Genomic DNA, 21,324 nt, shown 5'->3' on the forward strand with positions numbered 1-21,324 from the left:
AATTGCAACAATTGTAACTACAAGGACGAAAGTAGACGTTTTCTACAAGTACCAAAATCATACATTTGGCCAAAACAAAAGGAACAAGAGAACAAAACAAAAGGGGAGACGAAAACAACACAAGAAAGTAGCCATTACATACAAAGATACAAGCCATAAAATTCCACATAAACATTGTAAAATCCCTAGAGGCAGAGGGCCTAAGAGCAACTCTACCGTTGCAAAGGCCCTCTAGGGCAAGTCACTATTGAATAGCCTATAATGAACAGTAACTGTCTTAATGAACAGTAACTGTCTTTTGCATCTCCACCCCTTCACTGAATAGCCCTGACAATAGGCAATAAAATATTAGTATTTTTTTATTTTATAAAATAATACAAAATAATTTTATTTGTAATTTCGGATATGATTTTTAATAGGTCTCGTTGTACCACGTGTCATTAAATAAAAAATTACAACCCAAAGTATTTAAGAAAATATAAAATTATGGTGTAAGTTGGAAGATAATGATAACATACTTATAGAAAATTAAATCAATTTATTTTTTTTGGATTTTTTTAATTAAAATTTTACTTTTTTTTTAATTAATTTTTTATATTGTGGCTGACATCACCATGACATTAGCCTTGCATCACATGGCCTTTGGGCTGGCAACTCGTGTCGGGCCTCTCCCTCTAGCCTGCTCGCCAGCACATGCTAGATCAAGTTGCTTGGGCTTTCTGGTCCTGTTTGAGAGCCAGTCCATCGGGCTATTGCCCACGGTGAAACTGCTCTAAACGTACGATGACGACTTAGCCTATGTTTTGCAGAGTTTGCACTTCTGACTGCGACGCAATTCCTGATTGATTGTGTTAGACTTCCCAATTTTTCCCGTCGAAATACTTAATCTCAACGCAAGTGAGTGTTCCAGGATCAACACACCTAAACGTGATTGTGACCCCATCAGGGTTCTCGCGTTGATAATAGAATGAAGTTATCCCACAAACTTTACAGAACATGTGCTTTGTAGTATGAGTACCGAAGGTGTTGGTTGTAAGAAACTGCTCAGAATCACCCCAAAGTTTAAATCTTTCAGCAGGGACAACGAAAGCGATGGTACCCCTTATAGAGCAATTCGAGCAGTTGCAACTCGTAGCCACAACACTGCTAGGTGCCTTCACTCGCCATCTTACATTCTTGCAGTGGCACCCGCCTTCATGTACTACCATTGTAGAGTCCATGTGTGACAGCCCGTCCCGTATTATCATTTTCGAAAGTGTGAAATTACTAAATACCCTTAAACGTTTTAAAGAATTAGAACTTTAGGGTTTGTTTAATTACCCTAGTTTTTAAGCGTGGATGATTTTTGTACGTTTTGTTTGCTCGTGTTTGAAAGATTGTGGCTTGTGGACCACATACACTCATGGGATACAGAGAAACCATCCCTTTTTCTTCTTCTTTCCCGTGATTCCCTCAAACACTCACTCTCACTCTCTCTCTCTCCCTTCGAACACTCTCTCTCTCTCTCTTCATACGGACCATCATCAAAGTTCATCAAAACTTCACAGATCGAAGAAACAAAGATCACCATCGTCTTCGTCTCGTCGATACGAGTTCATCCATACCTATTTCAGGTAAGAACTTCAACGTTTTCACGTCCAACCACTCACCTCCGAGTTTGACACTATTCATCAACTTTGTATTGGTTGATTTTTAGGAGTTTTCAAGCTTGTAGGAAGCTTCTTGAGGTCCTTAGGAGGCTCGGCGTAGTTCGTTGGAGGTTTTTGGACGTAAGAATATCGAGATCGAAAAGTTCAAGTTTGACCCGTGCCTTTCGAGTCGTTTTCCGGCCAAACCACGGAGAGTTAGACGTCGTGCGAGGTACCATTCTCTTCGTCTCTTCGAGAAATACAACTTTCGTTTTTGTTTCACCCAATTTCGTTGAGTATTAAAGAAGTTATACTCATTTGAATCTTACCCAGTTTCCGGCGAGTCCGACGGCTTTCGAGGCTTTTTACGGTGAATTATCGGCGATTTAAGGGTCGAGAAGGGTATAGATATGTTTGTCTCGTCAATATCTTCAGTTTGATATAAAGTACGTTGAAAATGGTGAAGAAATGACAAAGTTATGGCAATTTGAAAAACTGCCCAGAAACCGGCGAAACCAGTCCGGCGAGCCGAGGAAGAAGACGCGCGTGGGCGCGCGTGGACCGCCACTTTGGGCGGCGCGTGGGGGCGCGTCCGGCATCCGACCGGCGCGTGGTTTGTACGTACGCGTTAGTGTCGTCGAGTAGATCGATTTCATATATTTATACCCTAGGTTTGAGCAAATTATGAGCGTTTTATTTAGGTTTCCGTTATGTGCTTTAATTAATGTTATTTAGTTATTTCATATATAGGGGAAACTTATTCCGAGGATTTTCGAGGCCAAGCTAGGCTCGGGGGCTACGATTTAACGACGTACTTGTGAGTGGGTAGTTGTTTATACCTATATATATTTATAGTTTCCATAAATGCGTATTTACTTCATTTTTACGCCTATATTGCCTAGTATCATTATTATGATATAAATTGTGATAAATGCTGCTATATGGTTGTGATATTACTGTCATGGCATTCATACATACTTGTGTACATGCTCATCTTGCTGCACCTGGTGTTAGTACTCGCCCCAGGGCCAGGGCCAGTCCTTCACGTGTATGTTCACATCCGCACCGTTCGCTCACCTTGGATCCAAGTTTAGGTGCCAGTCTTGTCGGGTAGATTGCATTAGGCGATCTGACTTGTATGTGATGTGCTTTTGCACCAGTTTTCACGTGATCGTAGTACTAGAGCATATTGATTACACCCAGTCCTGTTCGTGTCAGAAACCATCTGTCCAAACTTGTGTGTCAGCTTAGATGGATGAGCACTTAGTTGTATTGATTATCACTTGATTATTATTGTGGCATATGATACATCATTGACTTGGCATAATTCTGGTTATATGGTTTATATATATTGGATTTCATACTTACGTAGTATGTTTTGAGGAAATTATACTTGTTTTACGGCGAGGGGTTAGTATATTCAAAGATAAAGGTTTTCTTATAAGCATTGTTTTACTGACCCACTCAATTTTGTTTTGCGCCCCTCCATGTATAAGATAACAGAGCTTTGGTGGCCACGAGGAATCCAACGATGTTCTGATAGAATTCATAAAAGTAGGACTCACCCTCGGGTGTTTCATCTTAGTAATTGTATTCTTTAAAGCTTTCGAAATGTGTAAATGGTTACGTCACTCTCACGTGACGGCCAACATGCCCTCCTTCGGGATGGGGTGTGCCACCATGCCTCACGATTTTAAGTCTTCAACAGCGCTAATGAACAGGATTATTTCTTCGAATTTCTAAATGCACACTGACACACCCCGATCCTAAAATCAAGGCGTGATGGCCATCAAGTGAGCGTGACGTAGCCAAAAGTGCGACACGGAAGCAAGAGATAATAGAAATATGAAGGAATTTAAACCAACCACTAGCAGTAATAACCTACTAGCATAAAAGAGTGAGTTCTAAAGTAAAACACACGAATTCAGGGCGTAGGTATCAAGTGCAGTCTAGTAGGACTATAATTAAAAGTACAACACCTGCAGGTGAGTCCTACATGCAGAACGTCTATCAGAACGCCGAAAAAGACCTCGTGAGCAACCAACTGCTAACTAGAACCTGGAGGGGCCCAAAACAAAGATGAGTGGGTCAGTAAAATCAAAGATTTTCCAAAACATTTCCTTTAAAACATTTCTAACCCCTCACCGTAAAACCTATATACTTTTCCAGAAATTTATTATAAAACATATATACATATATCATCAAACTCAGCTCACAATCTTTCAAAGCTTTTCAGAAAGAATATGCCATGCCATGCCATGCCAAAATATAATATGAATGCATTGATATAAATCAGGTGAAATAATAAATCAACCGGAGACTCTACAATGGTCCTTTTAATTATAGTCCTACTAGACTGCACTTGATACCTACGCTTTGAATTCGTGTGTTTTACTTTAGAACTCACTCTTTTATGCTAGTAGGTTATTACTGCTAGTGGTTGGTTTAAATTCCTTCATATTTCTATCATCTCTTGCTTCCGTGTCGCACTTTTGGCTACGTCACGCTCACGTGACGGCCAACACGCCTTGATTCTAGGATCGGGGTGTGTCAGTTTGGTATCAGAGCCTAGGTTGCAGTCCTGTATAATTGTTAATGCTCTAATGATCTTTTGATGTTTTCTGTCAGAATTATGCCGCCTCGTAGGGAACGTATGGAATCCCGCCGTAGTTCTGAACCTAATTTCCCTGATATCACTCAGTTAGGGGAAGCAATGGCCTAGGCTTTTCAGAATGCAATTTGTCCTCCTCCCCCTCCTCAGAGGACACCTCTGGAGACTATGTACAATTTGAAATTGGATCGTTTTATGGGTAATGAGGGTCACGAAGGGGCAGAGAAATGGCTAGACCATATTGAGAAGACGTTTCAGGTGATGCAAAGTCAGGGGAACTTTCCTGCTGATAGGTGGGTTGAGACCACTACCTGGTTTTTGGGTCGAGAGCCGGCAGGTTGGTGGAGGAATCAAACTCAGTTTATGTCCCCAGAAATGGCAGCTGATTGGGAAGTATTTAAAGAGAATTTCAAGAAAAGATTTGTCCCTCCAAAGTACATCGATCGCAAGAAACAGGAGTTTACTCGTTTGAAGCAAAGGAATATGTCAGTGCACGAGTACTACAGAAAGTTTACTGATTTGTCTCGTTATGACCCTGATACAGCTGGTAATCAGGTAGAGATGCTTCGACGTTTCAAGTTGGGAACTAAGAGAAAATGGCGGACTTTTGCCAGTGCACTTCCCTGCGCTGATTATCATGAGTTTTTCGAAATTTTGGTTCGGATGGAGGACTCCGACAATCTTCCTAGTGACAGTGAGGATGACGAGGACGAGAATGATGGTCAGAAGAAGGATGATAAAGGTAAGGGTATCTCCATTCCGGGACCTCGTAAGACGCAGAATTTTAAGAAGAGTGAAGCGAGTTCGAGTTCTTCTAGTGGAGGATATAGTATTACTGGCCCGAGGAGAGGTGGTGGAAGATTTTCTGGTGGACCCAGATTTCAGAAGCAGAGGGATTCCGGTGGTGCTAGTGGTTCTGGTGCTCCGTGGTGCCGCCGTTGTAATTTTCGTCATCATGGTGAGTGCATGAATGGTGGTGGTGCTTGTTATAATTGTGGACAAATGGGACATCGGGCTTCTCAGTGTCCCTAGGTCAACAGAGACCTCAGCAGACCACTATGCCACCTCCAGCGCCGATTCAGCAGAGCTTTGGACCAGGCAGTTATGGCCAGTCGAGTCGTGGTGGTGCTTACCACTACCAGGGTGATGCTGCTCCTTATGCTTCCGGATCGTATCAGTATCCCCAGGATCCTTATTCTCAGACTTGGTATTCCCAAGACCTTGGGGGTTATTCTTCTTATTCTTCCATGCCAGCTGGTGGATCTCAGTGGCATCAGGGAGGTCAACCCCGTTAGGGGGAAGTTGCTGCTAGTGGTGTAGGATCATCTAGGTAGTCTAGTCAGTCAGGCCAGGGACGTACTTCTCAGGGGCGAGGTAATCAAGGCAACAGAGGTCGTGGTGGACGACAGCAAGCTCAGGGACGTGTTAATCACATCTCACTGCAAGATGCTCAGAACCATCCAGATTTGATCATGGGTACGTTAAATGTTCTTGGTCATTTTGCTAGAGTTTTGATTGATTGTGGTGCTACGCATTCTGTGATTTCTCATACGTTTGCTCAAATGACTCAACCTCACCCTTCACCTCTAGGATTTGATTTAGAGTTTGCCATGCCTAAAGGAGATAAATGTTATGTTGATAGTGTGTATCTTGGGAGTCCAGTGATGGTAGAGGGCATAGTGGTCTGCTAAGGTCTCTGCTGACCCTGGGGACACTGAGAAGCCCGATGTCCCATTTGTCCACAAGTATAACAAGCACTACCACCTCTCCTGCACTCACCATGATGACGAAAATTACAACGGCGGCACCACGGAGCACCAAAACCACCAGCACCACCGGAATCCCTCTGCCTCTGAAATCTGGGTCCATCAGAAAATCCTCCACCACCTCTCCTCGAGCCAGTAATACTATATCATCCACTAGAAGAACTCGAACTCGCTCCATTCTTCTTAAAATTCTGCGTCTTACGAGGTCCCGGAATGGAGATACCCTTACCTTTATCATCCTTCTTCTGACCATCATTCTTGTCCTCGTCATCCTCACTGTCACTAGGAAGATTGTCGGAGTCCTCCATCCGAACCAAAATTTCGAAAAACTCATGATAATCGGCGCAGGGAAGTGCACTGGCAAAAGTCCACCATTTTCTCTTAGTTCCCAACTTGAAACGTCGAAGCATCTCTACCTGATTACCAGCTGTATCAGGGTCATAACGAGACAAATCAGTAAACTTTCTGTAGTACTCGTGCGCTGACATATTCCTTTGCTTCAAACGAGTAAACTCCTGTTTCTTGCGATCGATGTACTCTGGAGGGACAAATCTTTTCTTGACTCTTTAAATACTTCCCAATCAGCTACCATTTCTGGGGACATAAACTGAGTTTGATTCCTCCACCAACCTGCCGGCTCTCGACCCAAAAACCAGGTAGTGGTCTCAACCCACCTATCAGCAGGAAAGTTCCCCTGACTTTGCATCACCTGAAACGTCTTCTCAATATGGTCTAGCCATTTCTCTGCCCCTTTGTGACCCTCATTACCCATAAAACGATCCAATTTCAAATTGTACATAGTCTCCAGGGGTGTCATCTGAGGAGGGGGAGGAGGACGAATTGCATTCTGAAAAGCCTGGGCCATTGCTTCCCCTAACTGAGTGATATCAGGGAAATTAGGTTCAGAAGTACGGCGGGATTCCCTACGTTCCCTACAAGGCGACATAATTCTGACAGAAAACATCAAAAGATCATTAGAGCATTAACAATTATACAGGACTGCAACCTAGGCTCTGATACCAAACTGACACACCCCGATCCTAGAATCAAAGCGTGTTGGCCGTCACGTGAGCGTGACGTAGCCAAAAGTGCGACACGGAAGCAAGAGATAATAGAAATATGAAGGAATTTAAACCAACCACTAGCAGTAATAACCTACTAGCATAAAAGAGTGAGTTCTAAAGTAAAACACACGAATTCAAAGCGTAGGTATCAAGTGCAGTCTAGTAGGACTATAATTAAAAGTACAACACCCGCAGGTGAGTCCTACATGCAGAACGCCGAAAAAGACCTTGTGAGCCACCAACTACTAACTAGAACCTGGAGGGGCGCAAAACAAAGATGAGTGGGTCAGTAAAATCAAAGATTTTCCAAAACATTTCCTTTAAAACATTTCTAACCCCTCACCGTAAAACCTGTATACTTTCCCAGAAATTTATTATAAAACATATATACATATATCATCAAACTCAGCTCACAATCTTTCAACGCTTTTCAGAAAGAATATGCCATGCCATGCCATGCCAAAATATAATATGAATGCATCGATATAAATCAGGTGAAATAATAAATCAACCGGAGACCCTACAATGGTCATGACGGCTGATTTTATAGCTCAATATCCCACTCAGCCGGAGTCACCACAGTGACCTATACGGCCATACTCTGCACGTCACTCGGAACTACGTAAGGTAGTCTGTACGATGAAAGGTGTAAGAATACGCTCTAGTGCTTCTCTCATCAATCATGGCGCGCATAACTAAGGTCACCCACTAGTCGGAATCACATCTAGTGATCTATACGACTAGCATGTCGAAACCCTCACATGGTCTGTACGACAGTCACCTACTTGGATCCAAGGCGAGCCTGCGGTGTGGTGAATAATATAAGCACTAACACCTAGGGTGCAGGTTATGAGCTTTCAATGCAATTCACATAAATAAATCGTATGAATAATGTAAAAACTCACTTGTGCGTCCACAACGTCAATTCATATATATATGCATCAATTATCAATTCAAATATCTCATCAATTGCATGCATGGCATTTTAAAACATATTTTCATATAAATGCATTTTCTGGGAAAAACAGTAGTATATAGGTAATACGAAAACAAAGCTGCCCACTCACTGGTAAGTCGATGGGTCGTAACCCCCGTGACGTCCCTGGATGCGCTCGTCCTCGGGATAGGTGTCACCTATATGCGAAACAATTATAAAAACGTTAATTAAAACACATAACCAATAATTCGAAATAACTTTTCATACGGTGCTCAATTTGGGTATGTGAATATACCACAACGACCTACTCGACGTCACGAACGACGAGGAATTTTTAGAAAATTTTTTGGAAGCCCCACGCGCCGTCATGCGCCGGCCAAGGCACGGCCAGACGCGCGGTTACGCGCAGGCCACGTGTCGCGCGTGTTGTCTCCTACCCTGGGCTCGTCGGACTGGTTTTTCCGGTGGCCAGATTCCGACGAATTTTGTAATTGCTTGTTCTCCTTCGTTTCTCAACCGTTTTCTTCGAATTTTATATCAATTTGAAGCCCTCAACATGTAGAATCACGATAGACTAGTTTCAAGGTCTAAAATTCACTAGATTTTACCTGGGGAAGCACGATAATTCGAAAATTTTGAGAAACTCCGTTCTCGGTCCTCCGACGTCCAAATGTTACCAACGAAGTACCCCGAAGCTCGTGAGGATGTCCTTAAGCTCACTGTGAGCTTGAAATTCCCTGAAATGTAAGATTTCACGTGTGCATGAACAGTGCACATTTTCGGGGTTAGGGTTCCACGACGATTCCGAGGGTTTCACTTCCTAAAACTAGTACCATTCAACTCAGAATATCAAAAGGATGAAGAATCATACCTTATTTGCTTCGATCCGCAAAGTTTTGAAGGGTTTTGGTCTTGTCCGTACTATTTCGAGAGGGAGAGAGTGAGAGAGAGTCGTGAGGGAAGAGAGAGAGAAAGCACGGGGGAAGGGAGAGAGAGCAGGGAGTGCGTGTGTGTGTTTGTGTGGTCCAACGCAAATCCACATCATCAATTTCTCATCCTAGCTCCCTAACCACACACAAAAAATATCCCACATAAGCAAAGTCCAAGGTTAAGAATTTAAGTCTAAATAATGCCACACACACATACCTTAATACCCGTCAAGGGTAATTCCGTCATTTCACGTCCCCGATATAAAAATCCCGGGACAGGCTGTGACACACACGCTCTGACCTGTCAATAAACAGCACATCATAACAATTTGTTGCAGTAAATGAAACCCAAATATACAATTGCAATTCCAGTTCATTCAAGTCGATCCTATTCTAGTTTAATGGTAAGTCAGTACGGAACCGAGATTTAGATTACAACCTCACCAAAATACAAACCTACACTTAAGCAGAATAAAATACAAGAAATAAAGACACCGAGAAATTTACGAGATTCGACAAAATTATGCTTACGACCTTAGAGAGATACTGCTCTTCACTATTAGGATAACGAGTACAAGATACACTTGAGTTAAATCGACTTAACCCATTAGGTTCACAAATGATTAGTTATGTAAAATCGCCTTGGTTAAGAAAAAGAATAATGCTTAGACCAACTTTTAAGATTAAATTTACAAATCATGTGACATGTCACCAAATTCCCATTTATTCTTTCACGACCGCTTAGGGTTATAGAGTTTGGCACCAATTTTGCTTGGATCAAATTGTATACGAGCCTACTGATGGATCCACATAGGAGCCAATATATGCAATTGCCCCCCTCACCACTTTTCCTACACATGAAATTGACAAAAATTCATTTGTTATTCTTCTTGAACCCAAATACCATTCAAGCATGATGCCTGACAAAATATCTCAAATGACTCAAAGAGGCTGAAGCATGGTTGGTAGCAAGGGGCAACTTGCCAAAGTGGTGTGCGGGTTTCATCTCGGCCTCGGAAGAAAGAGAATCTTCCATTCCCCACTAATTTGTAATTATTGTGTTCCTTTAACTTCTACCAAATTCTTTCTATGCTCGTCTCTTTTAATTCTTGTTTCTGGTTCTGGCCTGCTGGCCATTGCCTTGCTTTGGTCTTGTATGTTAATGTTTGTCTCTCTTAACAAATTTGGTCTTTCATAAAGATACCAGAAAGAAACCAATTGGACTTGATGGTCGTGAATTTTTGGATTGGCCATGTTACAAACTATTGACAATATCATGTTATAAACTATTCTTGCTTATTAGAGAGGCCGACTCGAACTCAACTGCAAACAGTAAACAATGAATATATTCTTCTGACTAAGCGCTCGTTTGAAAGTGTTTTTAAAATAACTTGAAACACTCTTGGTGAAATTGTTTTTGGCCTCCAAAAGCATTATGTAGGAAGCACATGTGTTTTTCTAAGATTCACTTGCATTTTTAGTAAGGATTAGTTCCATAAAAAAACTTTCATCAAAATGATTTCGGTTATTTTAAAAGTACACTTTCCAAACGAGTCCTAACTGGCATAAAATTAACCTGATGTTTAACCATATGAAAATCATGTATCTTAAACAATTATATGCATAAAACATCAAAAGTAGGCCTACAAAGCGCAACAGACACACTCCGTCCTTCCTATATCTTGCACTTTCTTTCTTATTCAAAAGCCAACACTACAAACAAAAGGAAAACTGCAGGACCTTTGCAGCAGCGCATATGAGACAGCAATAGTAAGCAAGCAAGCAAGCTCTCCCCCGCCATAAGAGTCTGAGATGAGAGCTTCGTTCAGCTTTTTCTTTATCCTAGAAGAAGAAGACTGACCCCAAACGAAATTGTGCACCCTATAAGCCCGATTATAGCCAAGAACCCGTATTTCCTGTCATTTTACAATAACGAAGTGTAAATTAAGTCTGACATGTTATGGTGCTTGTCACATAAAAATTTGTATCATTGATAAGTGAAATCTTATTGATCTGAATATATTATCGGTCAATATTTACAGTCTTATAACATAAGACTATGGCTTAAAATTGCATATAAGAATATGGTGTTGGTCGCATAACATATCATGCGAGATAGATATTAACAAAAGAATATGGCTTAAAATTGCATATATAGGAAAGAGATCCTATTCGGATCTCTTCCTCCAAAACCACCAAATCAAGTGATCTGGGCCCTTGAAATTTAATCCAATTGCTAAAAACAGAGAAGTTAGTAAAAACTTTTAAAAGTTGTAATAATTTTTAACCGTTATATCAAATTTCAAAGGTCCGAATCACTTGATTTGATGGCTTTAGAGGAAAAAGATCCGGATCTCTTTCCGCATATATATATAAACAAAACCCTAATGCCTCGTTTATTGAGAGCATGTACTTTGTAGGATTATTCACACTAAAAAAGACAACTTTTAAACTTAGACAAAAGAAAAAAAATTGTCATCCATTTCTTCATTCAAAATGACTTCAATATGGTAAATAATTCCAAAATAAATCCCTTCTAACAGACGAGGACTAATAGCTCATCTACACTCCCATCTCAAATTTCTTGATATCTCCATTTCTCTATTATGAAAATGAGGCGAGTGCATAATGGGTATCAATTAAAATTCATTTAGTTTAATTTCATCTTACAATATCATTATCACTACTAATCGCACCCTTATATCATGGTGCTTTTATATTAAATAGGTTTTTTTTTTTTTTGTTGAGTTCCAAATTAAACGGATCTTTGCCGATATCCAATAGCAACCTAATAAATTGATTTACCACATCTACATATGACTATTCTAAAATTCGAATGACAAATATACCCGATGGCAAGGCGGTTCATGGGGTCACCGGTGGCGTAGCCTTTGAAGTAGAAATAGCGAGTGAAAGTGAAGAGGAAACCAAGGGTGGCGGAGATGCAAGGATGCTTAAGACCTCCCAATACCAGAAGCACAAAGAACATTGGCATCATTTCGAGAGAGTTCTGATGCCCTCTCTGCACACAGTTGAACACTTTTGCATCTTTGTTCTCCGATTCCGACACATACATGGTCGGATATGGCACCTTGTACCTGCGGCGGTGGTGACCATTTCCAATTAATTGACGATAAACGATAATCAATTTGACAAACGATAATGGTAATTGTGCTGAAACTACGAGAGAGAGAGAGAGATTCAAACTTAGCTACAAAGGTTACAAAGGTGAATCATACAGCTATAACCAACTCGACTAACTCAATTCCAAACAAACAAAGATCATATAATTACACTAAATTCATTTACAATGTAGGAAAGAGATTTGAACATATAGCTACAGAGGTAGATCACACAGCTCTAGCCAACTCAACTAACTCAATTTCAAACAATTAACAATAGATGACAATAAATTTGACGATCGATATGATAATTGCGCTAAATTTATGTACACTACGAGAGAGAGAGATTCGAACTTAGCTACAGATGCAAATCACATGACTCTGGCCAACTCACTAACTCAATTCCAAATAATTAACAATAAATTTGACAAACGATATATATGATAACTATGCTAAATTCATCTGAAATATGACGAAGGAGTTTCAAATTAAACACAAAACTCAAACTAAACTCAAGTGTAGAGAACGACGGCGAGGACTACATAGCCGTATTCTTTGGGCAGCAATTCGACTGCAGAAGTCATTTTCTCTTCTTCTCTTCTTTACGTGGGTTTAATCTGGGCATTGGGGTATCGACCTTTACTAGTCTTATACTTGTTTCCCGACTTTTTCTCCAAGACAACTCTAGAGTTTAATATTTCAACTGTCATGTACAGAGGGCCAATTTGCTCACTGCTGATGCTCACCTTCATTGATTACTGTTTTTTTTTTTTTTTAACAAACGATATTATTTATATTAAGAAATAGAAATGAACTTAGTCTCATAATAAATTAAACAATAATGTAGTTCAAGCTCGTCCTTGGCAAGAATCGAATCTAAGACCTCTTACTTACAAGTGAAGAGGAATACATTCGTTTGATATAATTGTTTTAACAAAATTGTTATTTTTATGAGTAATGGTAAGGATGCTAAATTTTTTAAACCAAATTTGCAAACTAAATGGTGTGGTTGTAGATGATTGGATTATTAATTAAGTATCAATTAACGTGCTTGTTTCTTATTGATGACACATAATTTGATTTGCAATTTGGTTTAAAAAATTTAATTTCTCTAACATTACTCTATTTTTATTATCTATTTATATCATCATTTATGATTATTTTCTCACGAGACCGTATGTGTTGGTGGGTCCTATTTGTATTAGAGAGATGATACACATGATATTACAAATAGATGATAAGTGCAGAACTACTATTTTTTTTTTTTTTGAAACGCACTACTCTTGATTTAATACATTAACGGTGGTGCATTTTTGCTCATTAACTAAAGGGTGATAGTGCTCACCACCTATTTAGATGAGTATATATTTTAAAATTTGTATCTATCCACTACACAAATGTCTAAATTTAAATTTATATAATGATAATAAATAAGATGATTAGCATCATCATCACTTGAGTTGATGAGCAAAAATATTTTACATAGGGGTTAAGGAAAAATGCACTCATCAATACGTTGACCCAAAACAACAAAATAAAAAGATAAAAATACATGTTTGCGTAACAAGTACATTAATTTTTTAGAGTAGGAGTGGTTGGTTTTCGTGATCGACTTTTACTCCATGCAATGCATCCCTTTATCTTTGACATTTTTTTTTTCAATCTTTATCTTTGACTTTAACTCCAATCAATTTTCCAAAGATAATATTTTGGGAAATTTTATTCAAATCCATTTATCTTATTTTTACACCTAATTTTAGTTTTTAATCTTAAAATTTCGAATCTGCCTAACAATATTATTTCTACACATCATAATTAAAAAGAACAAAAAAATAAAATATAAAATTCCAACACTAGAAAACCCGGGCCATGCTATCACTCCAAACCCTAACCACCCCCAATTTATACCCCTCCCCAACCCCCAACCGCTATCTTTTTATCACCCACAATGAAATCCCCAAAGATCTCAGTCATCAATGTCCCTTTCCCGACCTTTCGCCGGCCACACAATAACTCTCTCTTCCATACAGTTCTTCTAACATGTCCGAATTATGCCGAAATTGTCGACGTGTCAAATCTAATTGTGTTTGGACCATATGTTAATAATACCATTAATTTTTCCAAAATAAAAAATAAAAAAAATATTGACATGTTTCTTTTGGGTTTTTTAATCGTGGGTTGTTGGAAATAATGTTCTAATTTCCAAATTGTTGTGGGCAGTAAGAGAGGTGGCAGTGGGGAGTTGGGGAGGTCAGAAATTGGGTGGTTGAGGTTTGAAGAGATAGGATGGTTGCCTATTGCTAAATTATTATTATTTTCTTTTTGTGCATGTTGGGTGTAGAAAGAGAATTATTTGGCACGTTTGAAATTTCAAAATAAAAAATAAAAAATTGAATATAGAAAGAGGATAAATGAGTCTAAATAAAATGTCCCTAATATTTTATGCAACTCTAAAACGGCCACACACGTGCCTTTCACATGCTAATTCCATTGAAAAAGTAGCAGAACTACATTATTGATTGTCCTCAAATTCCAACAATTCTTAAACTACATGAGTTAATGGCTCATTCGGAGTATTTTAAAATAACCGAAATATTATAAAGACATGCTTTTGAGTTTCAAAAGCAATTGAAATGTTTCAGGTAAGAAGCATGGTTATGTGTTTATTTCACAAAACAATTTAAGTATTTTCTTAAAACTTATATGAATTTTTACTAGAGATTGATTAGAAAACGATTTTCACACATCCAAACGGATTCTAAATTGCAACAATTGTAACTACAAGGACAAAAGTGGACGTTTTCTACAAGTACCAAAATCATACATTTGGCCAAAACAAAAGGAACACGAGAACAAAACATAAGGGGAGACGAAAACAACACAAGAAAGTAGCCATTACATACAATGATACAAGCCATAACATTCCACATAAACATTTTAAAATCCCCAGAGGACCTAAACGCACGACGACGACGACTTAGCCTATATTTTGCAGAGTTTGCACTTCTGACTGCGACACAATGCCTGATTGACTGTGTCAAACTTCCCAATTTTTCCCGTCGAAATACTTAATCTCAACGCAGGTGAGTGTTCCAGGATCAACACACCTAAACGTGATTGCGACCCCATCAGGGTTCTCGCGTTGATAGTAGAAGGAAGTTATCCCACAAACTTTACAGAACGTGTGCTTTGCCGTATGAGTACCGAAGGTGTAAGTTGTAATAAACTGCTCAGAATCACCCAAAAGTTCAAATCTTTCGGCAGGGACAACGAAAGCGGTGGTACCCCTCATAGAGCAATTCGAGCAGTTGCAACTCGTAGCCACGACACTGCTAGGCGCCTTCACTCGCCATCTTACCTTCTTGCAGTGGCACCCGCCTTCATGGACTACCATCTCAGAGTCCATGCCTCACGATTCTAAGTCTTCAACAGTACCGCTAATGAACAGGATTTTTTCTTCAAGTCGATCTAGTGCGGAATCAAGATTTAGATTAACACCCACTTACAGAATTTCCCGAGCGCTCATTCTACCCCCAAGAGTTTCTCACTCTGACTTCTATTTTCTCTCCTCTGTATTCTCCTTCAAATGCACTTACAGTTCATGAATATTGTCTTCCCTTTTAGCCATACACTAGCAACTATGCCAACAACCACGACCAGAAAGTCTCAAGTTCACATATTCGACACCTAGCCTATCCAGTCGACAACTTGCAATATTTTCCTCCACCAAGCCGAAAGCATTGAAGAAGGATTTGGAGAACATAATACTAAATAGGCAGCTGCCGGCGGCGGCGGCTTCGGTGGGGGGCTCTTTAAGGGACGGGACAGCCCACGGCTGAAGTAGCAGGCCCCCATTCGCAGGCCACTTATAGCCCATACTTCATTTTAGGGTCAAATTAAAAAAAAAGAAAAAAAAACTTTACTGAATCAGCCAAAACAGTCCCGACATCCCTACCTTCGCAGCAGTCCAGCCTCCACCTCCTCCTCCTCCTCCTCTGCTCTCACTCTGTAAGTCCTTCTTCTTATTCTTCCTTAAAATTAGGGGCTGAGTTAATGTCCTAATTATGTTTTAGGGAGCCGATTAACTTAGGAGCTAATGAATTGTTTCAGTTAATACTCTGTGTATGTATAGTTTCATATTTCAGGAGCTTCCAGTTTCAGTGGCCTAACAGGATAGATAAAATGACTTGTTTAATTCTCATAATTTTTTGTTTGACTGACTGACATGGTTGTTGTGATTTGTTGCTTTAGTAAACTACAACTTAAACTAGTTTTATATTATTTTTCAATTACATGGATGTTTGTTGTTGATGTTTTTTTGTTTTTCTTTTAAGTTTTTGCTAATAGGCCCGTTTAAAGTATCTACGAGATTGTCGATACTTTAAATATTCGAAAAATCAAGAATGAATATTGAAATTGGGTGAAATTTAAACTCCACTGTATTTCGGCAAGATATAGGAAAATCAATGAATATCAATGATGCTTTCACCACATAAATTTTGCCGGAGCACATTGCAGATTTCGAACTTTTGATTTTTTTTTTTTGAGAATTTTTTCTTTAATTTTGACTAAATCTGAATGAGTTGATATACCCACCCATTGCAAATTTCCATAATTTCCGTTGAAGGCAACCGATATCAATATATCCATCGATATTTCAATAAATTTGCATATCGATATTTTAAGCACTGTATAAGTATGCATTTTGAGGTGTAAGGCTCATTACGCTCCCTAGAGTAGGCGTATCTTTCTTAAATTTATTGTTTCCTGCTTGTCAATGAAATTCACTCGTGCGTGTTATAATACCGTTGGATTTCTATCGGGGAAATGATTAACGAAATAGTCTTGTTCATGTCCCATGTGGCAAGTAAATTATTATGAATATGATGGACAATGATCAATGAGACGATCTTATTTGTTGCCCTTGTGGAAGCTTTAAAAGTAACAATTATCAACGAGTTATGAGTGTTTCATCAGCATCGGGAAACAGTTCCCTTTTGAATTGGCAGTAGCCATCATGTGTGAAAATAAGTTTTGAGTAGTGAAGTACTGTATGTTGGGTGATTTATCCATTACGTTTACTACTTTACGAAAACAATTTATAACTTTCTCTAATGACAAATTTGGAACTCTTGTATATGCTTTTTCTTCATAAGAATATAGTGGTCTTTACTATGTGGATATGCATGTATATAATGTATATATATGTGTGTGCGCGCGCGCGCGCGCGCATTCATATCATTTGTATGTTAAACTTGTGCTGACTGCCAAGAGTTTCTGTAGAATCTGTAGGAAGCTTTTAAGGTATAGATTTGGAAGTAAAGATGCAGGCTTGTGGAGGAGCTGCAGTGATGGGTTCTCTTCAACAACCCTCTTGGACCAAAGGAACAATTTTTTCAAACAAGGGGCTTACTGGCAGTGGATTTTCCCATCAACTAAAGCTCAAATGTGTGAAGCCCATTAGATCATCTTCTTACATAGAAGGAAGCTTGGTTACTGGAAGACCATCCTCTTCTGTCACTGTACCTTTGCCTGAAATTGGTGGTAATTCTACTCCAACCTGTGAACTGATATCGATAATTTCTATTTACTTTTGGTTCTATTTGTAAATTTTATTAAAATGCATGTCAAATTTTTGTTCTGAGATTTCTACAGCAGGAATAGTTCTGGTTTTTCAAATTTTATGGTGTTATAATATAATTTTGATTTCAGTTTCTCTTAAGAAATACAAAAATCGAAACAACCATCAATTTGCTCAGCATCTGCCAGAATGGTATTCCATTATATTGCTTGGATTTGATGCTCTGTGTATTTATTTTCTTAATATCTACTTAGCATAACTACAGAATTTCATTACTCAATTCTATCACGAAACCATCCTTATGAATAAACATCTTTAATAGAACCATATGTTCCGGCTGTATTTTCCCAACTTCTGATGTAGTATGAAAGGAATCATTGGTTAATAGCAGGAGTTATGTCTGACTTGTTCATGAATTGTATAATTTGGTTTACAGGTAATGGAAGCAGTTTTGTAGACAACGGATTAAGTGAGGCTGACCCTGAGGTGCGTGCTATTATTGATATGGAGAAGCAGCGACAGTTCAAGAGTCTTGAGCTTATTGCCTCAGAAAATTTTACTTATAGAGCAGTGATGGAGGCAGTTGGCTCATGTCTAACAAACAAGTATTCAGAAGGTTTACCAGGTAAAAGGTACAGATACAGACTCAGAGTAATGTGAGTTCAATATGGACCTTCCATTAAAATTATTTTTCTTGTTTAGCTCATCATTTGATTGTACATTTCAGGTACTATGGTGGCAATGAGCATATTGATGAGCTTGAAACACTTTGCCAAAAGAGGGCTCTTGATGCGTTTCACTTAGATGGAAAGAAGTGGGGTGTTAATGTTCAACCATTATCTGGTTCTCCTGCTAATTTCGAGGTTTATACCGCAATTCTTAAACCTCATGATCGTCTCATGGTAAGTTTTCCTCCTGGATTTGGTTTACTCTTTATTGGTGGCTACTAGCTACTAACATGTGCATGCAACTCAGGGTTTGGACTTGTCTCACGGAGGACATTTGTCTCATGGTTTCATGACTCCTAAAAGACGGGTGTCAGGCACGTCCATTTATTTTGAGTCCATGTCATATCGACTCAATGAATCCACAGGTGCTGCATTTGTTTCCGGATAAGACTATGCTGCCTTTCAGATTTATTAAGGGTGTAATTGTTATTCTTTGGAATGATGTTGGTTATTTCGTAACAAAAACAAAATGCAGGTCTGGTTGATTACGACAAGCTTGAGGAAATGGCTGACCGATTTAAACCAAAACTCATTATTGCCGGGGCTAGTGCTTATCCTCGAGATTTTGACTATCCTCGCATGAGGAAGGTTAGTATTTATGTATTCATTCCATATAAATAAATTTAATTCGCGTAATGGATATGGAATTCATTATCATTTATAAACAGTGTGTTTTTCCTTGGCAACTAATGAATTACATCTAATTTGCATTGGAAGATTGCGGATTCGGTCGGTGCTTTTCTTATGATGGATATGGCTCACATAAGTGGGCTTGTTGCTGCTTCTGTGCTTGCAAATCCCTTTGACTACTGCGACATTGTGACAACAACAACACACAAGGTATTGTTCAAACTCATATATTTATATTTTACTAAATTTTTCCAAATTAAAACATTTCACTTGAATGGACTCTAAGACATGCTAAAACGCAAATACTTCATCAGTAGTCTCATCTCGTGCTTCCTTGTTGTAATCCACATTTGGATGATCTCACAAATTTAAGACACTTCTTTTCAGTCTTTAAGAGGTCCAAGAGGTGGGATGATCTTCTTCAAGAAGGAGACGGTTCTCGGGGTTGATTTAGAAACTGCCATCAACAATGCTGTTTTCCCAGGTTTACAGGTTAGTTGTACTTGTTTCATGACAACAAATCTCATCGATGCAATGCCTAATTATTTATTTATTCTTCTATAAATTAAACATTTATTTTGAATTTTGATGTACAAAGGATAAAGGCTTGAGTTCTTTATGCAGGGTGGTCCTCATAACCACACTATTGGGGGCCTTGCAGTTTGCTTGAAGTATGCACAGTCCCCAGAATTTAAGGCTTACCAGAACCAGGTACTGCAATATTTTGTCCTCATGTAAAAATGGTCAAAGACATGCCCTAAGTTAGTGTGGATACTCTACCTTGTAGGTGGTGTCTAATTGCAGGGCTCTTGCTAGCCGATTAACTGAACTTGGATACAAACTAGTTTCTGGTGGAAGTGATAACCATCTGGTTCTTGTGGATCTCCGGCCTTTAGTAAGTTCCTAGTCCTAGATTGTTAATTAATTTACTTGTTTGGATTGATACTAATTTCTAATTGCTGCTTATATGAGAACTTGTCCTGAGATGTGGACGTTTAAATGGCTATTTTTATTTTTTTTTTGCGTTTTCTCATTTGTGAATGAAATTATAGGATATTAGTTAAGGATTAAAGTTATTATTTGGTCCTGTGCATTAGGTTATATACCCAAATCTAATTTTCCAATGTTATTGGTCATTTCCTTTATCGATAGGGTATCGATGGAGCTCGAGTGGAGAAAATTCTTGACATGGCTTCTATCACCCTTAACAAGAACTCAGTACCTGGTGAGTGTACAGGTCAATTTGGTTGAAAAAATTGAAGAGAACTTTTGGATTTCAGAATAAGGCTAATTTAGTTCTTGAATGCTATGAAGTTTTACATGATCCGTATTTGAAATAGTTATATGCAAGTAATCATACGAAATGGACGTGTTTTCTTTAGTTCAAATGTAGGAAGATATGTATATCCTGATAGTTTAATCAAGCCGTTCACATAATTTCACCCGATAAGCTAAGGGTTCCAGATCTTTACTTCTGGTTTCAGCGCTATTTGGCCCTACTGGGTACTTGCCTAGTTTTGAAGGTCTTTATCTTTGAGCTATTTTGTTTGTGTAGTTCTGGTTTTTATTTGTCTCTGAGCTATATTTTGTTTTCCTCTTGATCTTACACCTGCGATGTTTGATGAAATAGGTGATAAAAGTGCTGTAGTGCCCGGTGGCATTCGCATTGGATCACCTGCCATGACGACAAGAGGATTCACTGAGAAAGAATTTGTAGCTGTTGCAGACTACATTCATGAGGGTGTGCAGATAACGATTGATGCTAAACGCGCAGCCTCAGGATCAAAGCTCCAAGATTTTATGAAGTTTGTAGCTTCCCCTGAATTCTCCCTAAAGGACCGAGTGTCAGATCTGCAGAGAAGAGTTGAGGCCCTTACCACCCAGTTCCCATTGCCTGGAGTATAACTCAGTGGTTAATGTTAATCATAAGGAAATACAAGGTTATTACTTCTGTTGTAACGTAAGTTAGCATGCTCTTTTCGGTGGATACTAGATATTCATCTTCGGTTTTGTTCCTGTGCGAAGGTGAGGAAACGAGAGCTAAATGATTTGCGTAAGTGAACCGTTTGAACTTACTATATCAATGGCAAGTGATAGGTTACTCAGAGTTGATGCTCGTTTGGTAAATATAGAGTAGAGCCTAAGGTTGCAAATTCTGCAGAACATGAAATGGCCAAGAGAGAATGCCGTGTATATCAACCAATTCATGGCCAAGAGAGAATGCCGTGTATATCAACCAATGTATTAAAAGCATGAGGCGTGGGTGGGGTGTATAAGGGTGCGTTTGGTACGCAGACGGGACGGAACGGGACGGGACGGGACGGGACG

At 39.1% G+C, this 21,324-nt stretch overlaps 3 protein-coding genes, 1 long non-coding RNA gene and 1 pseudogene across 11 annotated transcripts; 2 read left to right on the plus strand and 3 right to left on the minus strand.

Annotated features, from left to right (window-relative positions):
• Positions 1-843: 843 nt before the first annotated feature.
• LOC103406001 (uncharacterized) lies at positions 844-1,220 on the minus strand (annotated as a pseudogene).
• Positions 1,221-1,257: 37 nt separating this feature from the next.
• Positions 1,258-10,826, plus strand: LOC139193544 (uncharacterized). 6 transcript variants are annotated; one of them, XR_011577754.1, is made up of 6 exons: positions 1,261-1,613; positions 1,697-1,860; positions 1,962-2,030; positions 2,132-2,245; positions 2,379-2,445; positions 9,848-10,826. XR_011577754.1 is itself a non-coding variant. In XM_070816669.1 (2 exons), the coding sequence occupies exon 1, from the start codon at positions 4,408-4,410 to the stop codon at positions 5,269-5,271; it is 864 nt and encodes a 287-aa protein (XP_070672770.1). In that variant the 5' UTR covers positions 3,899-4,407; the 3' UTR covers positions 5,272-5,715; positions 9,848-10,826. The 6 variants fall into 6 exon arrangements, 1 of the variants encoding a protein (XP_070672770.1); XR_011577753.1 differs by having other exon boundaries at positions 1,258-1,613; positions 1,962-2,299; XR_011577751.1 differs by having other exon boundaries at positions 1,962-2,245.
• Positions 10,497-12,706, minus strand: LOC103417447 (uncharacterized). Of its 2 annotated transcripts, none has more exons than XR_011577755.1 (3): positions 12,570-12,706; positions 11,785-12,033; positions 10,497-10,851 (listed from the first exon to the last, which is right to left on the minus strand). It is a non-coding gene; the product is annotated as an uncharacterized lncRNA (long non-coding RNA). The 2 variants fall into 2 exon arrangements; XR_011577756.1 differs by having other exon boundaries at positions 12,600-12,620.
• A 2,087-nt stretch (positions 12,707-14,793) lies between these two features.
• On the minus strand, positions 14,794-15,961 carry LOC103405876 (uncharacterized). The gene has a single exon (XM_008344894.4). The coding sequence runs from the start codon at positions 15,461-15,463 to the stop codon at positions 15,095-15,097; it is 369 nt and encodes a 122-aa protein (XP_008343116.2). The 5' UTR covers positions 15,464-15,961; the 3' UTR covers positions 14,794-15,094.
• On the plus strand, positions 15,727-21,103 carry LOC103405877 (serine hydroxymethyltransferase 3, chloroplastic-like). Of its 2 annotated transcripts, none has more exons than XM_008344896.4 (12): positions 15,727-16,065; positions 17,341-17,598; positions 18,075-18,270; positions 18,366-18,540; positions 18,614-18,731; positions 18,842-18,954; positions 19,084-19,206; positions 19,384-19,488; positions 19,621-19,707; positions 19,784-19,891; positions 20,149-20,221; positions 20,627-21,103. In XM_008344896.4, the coding sequence occupies exons 2-12, from the start codon at positions 17,382-17,384 to the stop codon at positions 20,899-20,901; spliced, it is 1,590 nt and encodes a 529-aa protein (XP_008343118.2). In that variant the 5' UTR covers positions 15,727-16,065; positions 17,341-17,381; the 3' UTR covers positions 20,902-21,103. The 2 variants fall into 2 exon arrangements, with proteins under 2 accessions (XP_008343118.2, XP_008343117.2); XM_008344895.4 differs by having other exon boundaries at positions 15,746-16,065; positions 17,341-17,601.
• Positions 21,104-21,324: the final 221 nt, after the last annotated feature.

The sequence above is a fragment of the Malus domestica genome, chromosome 17, assembly GCF_042453785.1.
Source record: "Malus domestica chromosome 17, GDT2T_hap1".
Classification (NCBI taxonomy): Eukaryota; Viridiplantae; Streptophyta; class Magnoliopsida; order Rosales; family Rosaceae; genus Malus; species Malus domestica.

Excerpts from the sequence above, each read along its gene's own strand:
- LOC139193544 (XM_070816669.1), top strand. The coding sequence starts at position 4,408 with ATGTACAATTTGAAATTGGATCGTTTTATGGGTAATGAGGGTCACGAA.
- LOC103405876 (XM_008344894.4), bottom strand. The coding sequence starts at position 15,463 with ATGGACTCTGAGATGGTAGTCCATGAAGGCGGGTGCCACTGCAAGAAG.
- LOC103405877 (XM_008344895.4), top strand. The coding sequence starts at position 17,382 with ATGCAGGCTTGTGGAGGAGCTGCAGTGATGGGTTCTCTTCAACAACCC. Across the intron at positions 19,207-19,383 it reads TGACAACAACAACACACAAG|TCTTTAAGAGGTCCAAGAGG; the intron begins GTATTGTTCAAA and ends ACTTCTTTTCAG. Across the intron at positions 19,892-20,148 it reads TTGTGGATCTCCGGCCTTTA|GGTATCGATGGAGCTCGAGT; the intron begins GTAAGTTCCTAG and ends CTTTATCGATAG.